The sequence below is a fragment of the Monopterus albus genome, unplaced genomic scaffold, assembly GCF_001952655.1.
Source record: "Monopterus albus unplaced genomic scaffold, M_albus_1.0 scaffold67.1, whole genome shotgun sequence".
Lineage (NCBI taxonomy): Eukaryota > Metazoa > Chordata > Actinopteri > Synbranchiformes > Synbranchidae > Monopterus > Monopterus albus.
Genome location: NW_018127947.1, coordinates 2,262,705 through 2,272,927, shown reverse-complemented (window position 1 = coordinate 2,272,927; position 10,223 = coordinate 2,262,705). Strand labels below are relative to the sequence as shown.

The window sequence follows — 10,223 nt, the reverse complement described above, 5'->3', positions numbered from 1 at the left end:
ACATGCATAATTGCACATTGACTGCTGAGTAGTTGCACTTCACGGCTCCCGCGTAGCACATATTCTCTCTGCAATATACTGTATTGTGTTCTTGTTGTATTTTTATTTGCTTCCTTCACTTGCTGCTTTAAGGTGCCTTAGATTAGTGATTTTACTGCCTATTTACATTTGTGTTATTGCTCATCTATCTTATATTTCACTTTATATTTCATTTGTATTATGTGGCATTCATGAGGACGGCAAAGTAAGAATTTCGTTGTACAGGGAAACATGTTTCCTAACTGTGCATATGACAAATAAACACTTTGACCTTGACCTTTAACTGGGAACTCTGCACCTGTACAACCACAGCAGCTGCAGTATATGCCATTCTGAGGCTTCTAGAATAAATTTCCAACTGTGAATTAATTTGGCTTCTCACATGACAGATGGAACCGCAGGCCTGTGACTTCACCTTATGAACCGAAATAGGAAGTTGGTGGGCAAAGCTGTGGGCAGTGAGGAGCCGAACACAAACTGATCTGCATATTTGAAACAGAAAAGAAGGGGAATCATCTACAGTGCATCAGCTTCACCTGCTTAAGAAAAAGAAAAAAGGTTTACTATTTAGTAAACAGATTCAGTGACTCATGAAGGTGAATGCTGTTTGCAAATAACTAGAAAATTCACCACATATGCTACTTTTTTCCCCTCAGTGTAAAAGTAAATCTTCAAAAGTTGCTGCTTCCCACATGGTGTCTCACTCAACAGCCCATTTTGACTTGTCTACATGGGTCAGGAGATGAGATCAGGGGCAAGAAAAAAACACCTAGCTTGAGTGTGTGAAGGAAGGCTGATGGAGACAGGGGGTGTGAGGGGGAAGAAAATGGGAGCCAGTGGGTGTGATACCCAGCAGAGTGAACTGGACGAGCAGGAAGGGCATGGAGGGGGCTTCTCAGCAGGACAGCAGGAGAGAAGGATGTTGTCTGAAGATTATTAAAAGGCCATTACGGAAGCACAAACCTTTACTGACCTTTGTTAACCTTTACTGAGCTCCATCACTTTCTATATGCTTGTAGCACCCTCCACATCGCGACATGCAGCCCGATCCACAGACCATGACGAACCAGTTTAATGATAACACATCAAAATGCAAACTCCTGAAATAATGCTGCATTTGTTTATTTGGGCTTTTTAACCTTTGAAAATGTCTGAAAACAGCAGTCGCTGTGTGTACACGTGTTAGTGGCACTGAACGACATCTTCCCATAAATACATACAGTATTATAGTCATTTTGTGCCATGAGGCAGCAAACATCTTACTTACTGCCCTTTAAAAAGACCAGAACACAGAGGTTTAGACAGGAAGAGTGAGGAGGAAGGGGCAATCCAAGGAGCTCCTTTAATCATCATCACAGAACAATGACAGTCCTGGCTGCTCCGTACACACTCGGCCAGACAGCCAAACCAAAAAGCCCATCTGCTCCTCGTATCCCTCAACAACGAGCCTCTAATCTGAATAAATGGGCCTCCTGCTCAGCTCACACTTACAATGGCTCTGCTCCTTACAAGGAACGAGGAGGAAGGGGCGAAAATGGAGGAGGAAAAACAGGAACAATGGGAAGAAGATTTAGTGAGTGTCCATGTGTCCAAACTTCCAGCTTTAATGTGCTGCCTGTGTGGCCTGTTTATTCAACTTTCAGTGGCATGAAATTCTGAACGTCTTCAACCACAAACTGTCCTTTTATTTTTCTTTCCCTCCCTTCATTTCTAGACTCACAGCAGAGTCACCACATGTCAGCAGGTGACAGTATTTTAAAGCCAGGTTAGGCCATTTAAACTGAACAACATGTTTCTTAAATATGTATTTTGAAGTAAGATGGATCCAGAGGACTGAAGGAGCCTACTGATGAAATGTACCATGAAAATAAACACTGTAAATGGGGAATGAAAGGAGGAGAGAAAACAGACTGACAGGGATTAGAGAGGATTAATGTCAACAGGAAAACAAAAGGTACCAGATCAATAACATTGTGTGATTAGGTCCAGAGACTAGGTCCGTCTTCTGTTACTTGTGGTTTAACAAACCAAATCTGTCCTCTGGGACAATTAGGTTTGAATGGAAAACCGATCGAAGCCAGATGGTAATGAGGAGTCTTTGTAATGCCAAGATGTAATATATGAGGGAAAACGATATGAGTAACTGACAGTAACACTGTGCTCTGGCAGGGCTCAGCAGACATCATCCCCATAGTCCGCTGATTGATTTGGCTTCCAGCTGCTGGTCTGCATGACTCTCAGCAGCTGTTCAAGATGGAAATCCAGAAAGCCAGAGCTATGTTGGTAACCACTGATTGCTCACAGCTAACATTCAGGAGCAGCTTCTGTCACCTATAATTTCCCTGTTACTTCCAGGTGACTGGCAGAGGACATCTTAATGAACGAATTAATCCCAGTTTGAGCTCTAAAAAATAAACTGACAAGAGACAAAATCCCCCAAATTCTACAGTTAAAAATCTGAGAATTGGCCAAATATCGCAAGGTGATGTGACGTACTTAGACCATTAAACCTGGCAGAAGGTAGAAAAGTAATAATCTCAACCTACAGTAAAATCACAACAAGCTGTAAAAGTAATGTGAAAAATACACAGAAGATCATACTATAAACAGAAACTTGGCCAAAATATTCCAAGGTCCATGTGAAGTTAGGATGTAAAAAATAAAAAACACAAAAATAAATATATTATATAAAAAAAGAAAAGTATAGTGAAAATGACCATCACTTTATCAACATCGTTAAAGACCTGGTCATTAAAAACACACTCAAACTAGATCGTTGTCCAAGTCTAAAATCATGATTTTGTCCAAAACGATTCCCACAAAGTTCTCACATCAATAAATATAGTGGGCAAACACAAAAGGCCGCTGCCTGCACTGCTGAGCTGCTCTGAGCATCTGCCTAACCCGCCTGTATGTGATGTCAGAAGAGAATACAATCTATCATATAACCAATAATTACAAGTCAAACTAAAACTTCTGCCAAACAACAAACCAGAGTGCTGTGTGGCTGTGAGGACGATTAACATGCCGAGTGAAATCCTGCTTCAGAGAAAACAAACCATGCATTCGAATCCACACACTCTGATGCTGCTTCAACTAATTGGCAAGTGGTGTGGTGGGATCACACAGCACAACGTGGCTCTACCACACTCAGTGAAAACATCCATCTTTTTCCAATTAAAAAAAACAAAACAAAAAAATCAACAGACTACTCCCAGCGAGCTTTGAGGTGAGCATGCTACTTACATTTAACAACTATTAAAAAAACAAAAACAGGCCATTAAAAAGTTCATGGCTGCTGTGAAAACTGAAAAAAGGTATGACCATAATTAAACAGTCATTTTTAAGAGGCCATTGATGAAGCATGAGTGAACCCCGGTGTCCAGGGGGTTAGGTGGCCAAGGCCACAGAGGCATGAAGTGACCGTTAGCCCTTCTGTCGGACTGACTACAGACAACCACAAAAATTAGAAAAGCAGCTGGAAAACAACAAGAAAGGCAGAGCACTAAAAAAAACCCAAAGACAGCAAAAAGACTACAAATATATGCAGAGCAACAAAAAGAGACACAAAACAACTACTGCACAAAGAGATGAAAAACAACAGAAAATAGACAAGTAAAAATGTGCAAAATGACTACACAGACATGAAAAGGGATAGAAATGGACATGAAGTCGCTAAACGCAGATGCAAAACAACTACAAAGGGACACAACCACAAGAAGACACACACTAACTAGAGCTCACGCAGTTGCTCACCGAGTCTTGCTCCTCGAGGTGTAGAGGTGGAGGCCGTTCTAACATCTGTGTCCAGGGGCCCACTGTCTCATAACCTGTCCAAGTGAACATTTTATGGCCCTGATAGAAAAGCTCATATTTCTCCCCAGTGCCTTAAAACCACCAGTTTCATCAAGACAATTAAATCAATGACACTACATTTTCAGAATCCCGCATTTTATTACTTTTCCTCCCCTTAGATGATGACCTGAAAATGTCTTCCCAGCTGCTTTGTCCCTTCCAGCCCATGTTATTACATTTTGTCAGACATAATGTTATCAGTTGCCGTGACCCTCAAGGCTCCGGTCCATTTGTTCAGCACCAGACTGTCGGCTCCACACCGCGGTGCCCCCGCTGGTCTGAGTGGGATCCAGGCTTCACTCTCAGAGCTCATCACTTGGTCATGTCAGAGCTGGAGGGCAGTTTGGCACCAGAGCACCGCGTCGTTTAAATCCGTCCCAGCAGTTATTGACCCTGATTCTGCTCAGTGCACTCACATGGTTTGCTTTATATTTACAGTGTGATATAACAGGGCAAAAAGACACCACGTCATCCTACCCAGACGCAGAACTACAGAATCTAAAGAAAGATAAGTGATTCTTTTATTTGCTCTATTAAAATTCATCCTGTACCTGTGACAACCAGTCAACTGCAGCAGTAACACAAGTGGAAACAGCAACAATGACCACGACACTGCAACATTACAGAGGAGCCATCATACAACCTAGTGCACAATAATCCGAAAGGCCGGGCTGCGATGTCTCAGACTGAGGTTAGGCTATTACGTATGGTGGTTTAACGGTGCTGCGCTCTGCTGTGATACGGAAGCTATAAAACGAAGACGGCAGCTACACCTCGCAGACTGAAACGATGCTGTGTTACAACACTAACAGCTGTTTACTGTAGCCTTTGCTCATCGCACAGAAGGTGCAGGCAGCTTCTGTTGACAGCAGTGGAACGTGTTTGCACCTCACAGGCTAGAAGTAAAGTAGCACCAGCAGAGAAAGTTCTCATGTTGGCCACAAAGGAACAGCAGAAGTCAACTAGGAATACAACTAAATCTGGTTTTTATTAAAGTCTGATCTGTAGCAGTCAGGAGCTAAGTCCGCTCATATCACATACTGCAGATATACACACTGTAAAATATTCCAGTCACTACATTTGTTGGTAACAAATTAAATTTTCTTTTTGTTCACTGTTGGGTTGTCAGATCCTGGCCTGCAGCTACTGATGAAGTTACTCTAAATCACTCTGGATAAGAGTATCTGAGAGGCTAAATGCCTGCATCTGTCTGTATCCTTATGCTGTAATTGCCACCATCCTGTATCGATTACGCTCAAAAATCCATTGAGTCTAATGTGATTTCATTAAGATATAGTCCAACTAAGCTATTCCAAACAAATACAGCAGACAGGAGAGTTAATCGCTCACATTTTGTTGCAACATCCAGTCATGAAAACAGCTTATTAAAGGCCAGAAAACACTGAAGATCATTTAGGGAGCCTGCAATCGCCCCTAACGCTCAATTCAATGATTTGTCTACATATGAATTTATAGGTGAAAGAAGACAAAGTGATATAAATTCAAAGACGTTCTATGTAGAGAAGCAGCTGCACTCTCATCTGCACATGCACAGAAGGAGAAATATTGTTTTACCACCTGAAGAGCAAACCTGCGAACACGAGTGTGTTTCTTTTCTTCACTTGTGTCTAAAAGAGCAGGTGAGTCATCAAGAGGCTGAGGCCCCCTGCTGCAACACTTGGTCTCACACAGAATGTTAAGCAAGCTGACTGCTGAAACCTCGAGAAGAAACAGGCGTCCCACCGAGTTCAAACGCCAGAGCGTTGCATCATAGCAGCACCAGCAACACTGAGCTAGTGATAGAACATTCAGGACCTATCCATGTCAAAACAGAAGGAACAAAGACCAAACTATATCCAGAGCAAAAATTTAGATGTGGGCCCGAGTGGCTGCACATTTCTTTATCACCTCACCACATCAGTCCTGTAAAAAAAATCCAAACAACAGGGATATCTGCAGGCAACTGCACTAAAGTACTGTAGCCATAAACACTCTCTGAACAGGCAACCAACCAAGAAGCCAAGTCAAATTAACCGCCACATCTGTTTCATCATGATGCTGAATCATGAATAGTGAGAGTGAACAGTGGGCTTGCCGCAGTAAGGGTCTCCACATTTTACACACCGACCACTTTGAAAAAGCTCTTTTTTAAAATGCGGCTTCTACAACAAACACACATGCGAGTGACTTTCGAGGCTTCAGAAGGGCCCAGACAACATATAGCAACTTTCATCAGCCAGCTGATGAATATCCATTAGTAACATTCATCAGAAAGCTCATCCAGCATGTTTCACTCAAAGGTCAGAAAACTGGCTTCCTCAGTGCATCACTTACCGTACTCGATGTCATAGAACACGATGAACTTCTGCCAGCGCAGCTCCTCCACCAGAGTCAGCATGACGTCATTGAGGCGCACTGGTGGCCGGGCAGCCAGCGTGTAGCGCTGCCCACCGGGGCTCGGGTTGAACTGGCAGGCGGTCCTTGGCGATCCCTCGCTGTTCCTCTGGATGAACAGGTGAGGGATGTGCATGGCGTCCGTCAGGGACTGCAAGGCGCTCGCTGATGCACAGCCTGTGGAGGTAACCAATGCCAAGATGCCCTGGTTCATCAGCTCGCAGGCTGGAAGGGAGAGAGGAAGGGACAAAGGGTAAAGGATGAGAAAAGGGGCAACATTTGAAGAAAGGAGCAAGTGGATTGTTTAGTTTGGCAGACAGTATTATCTCTAGCAAATGTGGAGAAAACAGCAAAAACAATTACAACAGTATCTGGTAGGAACCAAGGTTGCAGTCCTACAGAAGCCCAGCTCTAATGACACCTGCTGTCCTGACCTCTCTGTGGCTGCACTGTGACAAACCTGCTCAACTGTCTGACACTTGTTCACTCCTGCAGATACTCAGTTGATAGTACAGTCCACATATCCAAAACTAAGGCTGAAATTTTGCAGCAGATTCACCTGAATGATGCAGCGTGCTCACCTGGCCAGCCATCATCACTGTTTACAAACTATGACTTCATTCCAACCAGTTAACTCAGCTTGTTTCCTCGCTCAGGCCTCTTCTCCTGCACCCTCCCATGGCACTGTTAGCTCTGCACTACACAAGCTGCCATGTGCCTGAGTACAATGCCAAACATGGCAGCCATCTCCAGAAAAACTACAAGCTGGGGCCCTAAATCACCCTGCCCACAGCTGCCTAAAATAATGCCTGTCCAAAAATGGTTTGTATAAATCCTAGGTTGCAGCTAACATGAATGTCATCCTGCCCCACACTAGCTGCTTCATCTTGTCTCTGTAGCTCCTTCACAACCTCCTCCTCTGCTGATGCTGATATGTCCCATAAAAGCTAACCTGTGCCCAGCCCATTCTCTAGATGCCCTGTTCCTATCCCTACATGCTGCCTCTAAAACGGACTTATCTATGCTCCACTTGGTGCTGAGGCACTTCCACTCTGCTCTTACATCCACAAAGTGACAGTATCATCTACACCCTAACCTTTGCACATTTAAACTCCTCAGTTAAACCAGATAAGGAGCTCCACATCTCTCCTCAGTGCACACAGTGCTGAGGCAGCACAGGGCTCCAGCTAATCATACTCTGTAGACTCTCTCCCTTTGAAGCAGATATATTAAACCGTTAGTGGCCAGAACATCAGAGCAGGAGGCCAAACTGCAGACTCCACAGTTTAAGCTCAGGCTTCTCTGTGCTTCTAATAAACACATCTTACTGTTTGCAGAATGGTTTCCCCTGAGATCCACTGTCTTCTTTTCAGAAAATTCAAAATGTTGTGTGGCAGAGTGCCCCCCCCCAACAATCCTCTCTACCTATTCAATTATCCCTGAGCCAGGTCTGCTGGCTCACCTGTGTTTTAATTGCAGGGCCTTCTTGTCAGTTTGCCGTTTTCCTCCTTTGTGCTTTAGGCTGTGCCCTCGTCTGCTGGCACGATTAGTCCAGACGGTGTCTATAGTGACTGGCTCATCCCCACGCCAGCTCTCCCTGTCTGGACAGGCTGCTGTTCTGACTCTCTTTCTTGTTCTCTTTTGTTAATATAGGTTTTGAATTGGACTGTGTGCACACTGAAAATAGTGTGCATATTACGCTGAATGGTCTCTTGCATAAGCTGTCTGCCTCAGACAAATGACTGTACAGTGGGTTGGTTTACGCTGAGGTTATGTGATCATTAGTTGTCCTGATTTTGATTTTCTTTTGAATTGTGTCATTCTTTGAGTGTTGCATGATTTAGGCTTTTGGTTTGCTTATTTTAGTGTGGTTAGCAGACCAAGGCCTATGACAGCTGTACAATACTACATTGGAGCTTTAAATATAAATGTATATCTCTCATATGGAATACAGTTCCCCCCCGCCAACAGACCAACAGTAGCTAAATACACAGGTTTCAGCTTTGGCCCGCTTACACATTTACCACAGTTGATCTCTGAAGAGCGGCGTGTGACACACGTCAAAACACCTGCGCCCATTACACCAGTGGCACATTGAAGGTTGACGCACGTCAGCGCTTCAGGATATGTTATTGTCCTGTTCTCCCGGTGTTGACGCATGTCACAAGCATAAAACACTGAATTACGCACCCATTTCCGTAGTATCACACCGAATTTGCTCCGCTCCCGTTCTGTGTTAAGGGCACCACAAACAGGTGGCGCTGCATCGCGGCTGATGATGTGACACGTCACGTGACTGCCATAACACACACCGGGAGCGGCGCAAATTCAGTGTGGGACTATGTCAGTTTGAAAGCTGCTATTAAAAAGCAACTAATTTCTCCCCACCAGCCCAAATCTGCATGAAGATCCTGGGTTTTCCCCTGACAGGCAGAAAACCACAGCCAGACTCTCAGCAGCCTTCTCCTCTGGTCAGAGCCTCACTTTCTCTGCCAAAGAAGATCTGTCCAGACTAAAAGTCATGACAGGCCAGGCGAAATGTTAACATGCAAAATAAAATAAAAAAAAACATGCAGAGGAAGAGGAGCATGAAGCACGGCCAGATAGTGTTTTAGGAAAATATAGGAGGAAAAAGGAGCTGCCTGGCAGAACAGCCTGGCTGGTCATAGGGACCTGGCGCTTCATGTTTGATGAGTCAAACTTGGCTGAACTCGGGCTGAAGCTCTCAGAGCCAAGAACAAACGGAGGACAGAACTGTGGAGATCATCAACATAGAGCCATGAGTTCAATTCATCTGTATTAATAGAATAGCATCACGCTATCAAGCCATGCTTGGTCAGCATCAGGCAGTTTCAGGAAGTGATGACGAGGCAACGATTTCACCAACAAAATTTACATTGTCTAATAGATAATGAGACGAATGTGGCTTCTGTGAAAGTGAAGCTAATGAATTTGCACTGAAGCATTTAGAGTTCAACCCTTATTAAATTAGTGTTTTTGCTAAAAGCCCACCAGATAAGACTGGAATCTGACTCCAGTGGGGTCATTTTATTAAAAATATCTCGGTGTGTCCCTGCTGATCCTGTACAGGATGGAGGTCTGGGAGTGGACTTACAACAAGTCTTTAAAACAAGCCAGAAGGAGCTGCTAATCCACCTGCAAGAAGGTAATACGTTTCTTGGGTTTATGGCCTGTTGGGGTGGAACTCACTGAAGGACTGTAACTTCCTTGGATTTGGCCTTCACCGAGGAGGTCATGTTTCTGTCTATTTGTGAAGGAGGAGAACAAAAGCCACCTCACAATTTCTAGTCCACAGCTACAAATGTTATCCAAAATACAGCATCTTTGGCACATAATGTTGTTGACATAAACTCGTAAACATGTGTACAGATGGAGCCGGACCGCCTGTTGGTCACTGTTTTATCTTATGACGAAGGCGAGATGATGACGAGACATCATTAAACAGTAACTGTGAGTAAATCATTGACAAAAAAAGAAAAGAAAAAAGATTTTCATTGGGATAAAAGAGGAGAGACAATGATATGGACCAGCTGCTAAAGGCCGTGGTGTGGCATTATGTAGGAGCATCTCATAACAACAGGGCATTACTATAGGGCTTAACCTCACTGACCAGTCAGAGGCCCAGCCAGCTAAGGTGACTAACAGGGTAAAACACAACATCCGGCATGCTATCACCTTACAAGGTAAACACACTGCTTACTTACACATGCAGCAGACCAACATGGCCATACTGGTGTTTGAGTCCACATGGTGAATTTAAAACCAGTAGGCCCCAGAAGACGAGGCTGACAAGAACATGGCCACAGGTCAGAAAACCAAAACAGTGACTGAAAACAGACTAAATTCTCTGCAGAGCTAAAACGGATTCACTGTGTGTTAGTCAATAGATGCGTCTCCCTTCACATGACCCACAG

General features: G+C 44.0%; 1 protein-coding gene across 1 annotated transcript in view; it reads right to left on the bottom strand.

Annotated features, from left to right (window-relative positions):
* The window catches only part of grid1b (glutamate receptor, ionotropic, delta 1b), a 437,638-nt gene that overhangs the window by 191,368 nt on the left and 236,047 nt on the right, over positions 1-10,223 (bottom strand). Inside the window, 1 exon segment of the mRNA XM_020604601.1 lies at positions 6,229-6,513. Within this exon segment, the coding sequence (XP_020460257.1) occupies positions 6,229-6,513 (285 nt within the window).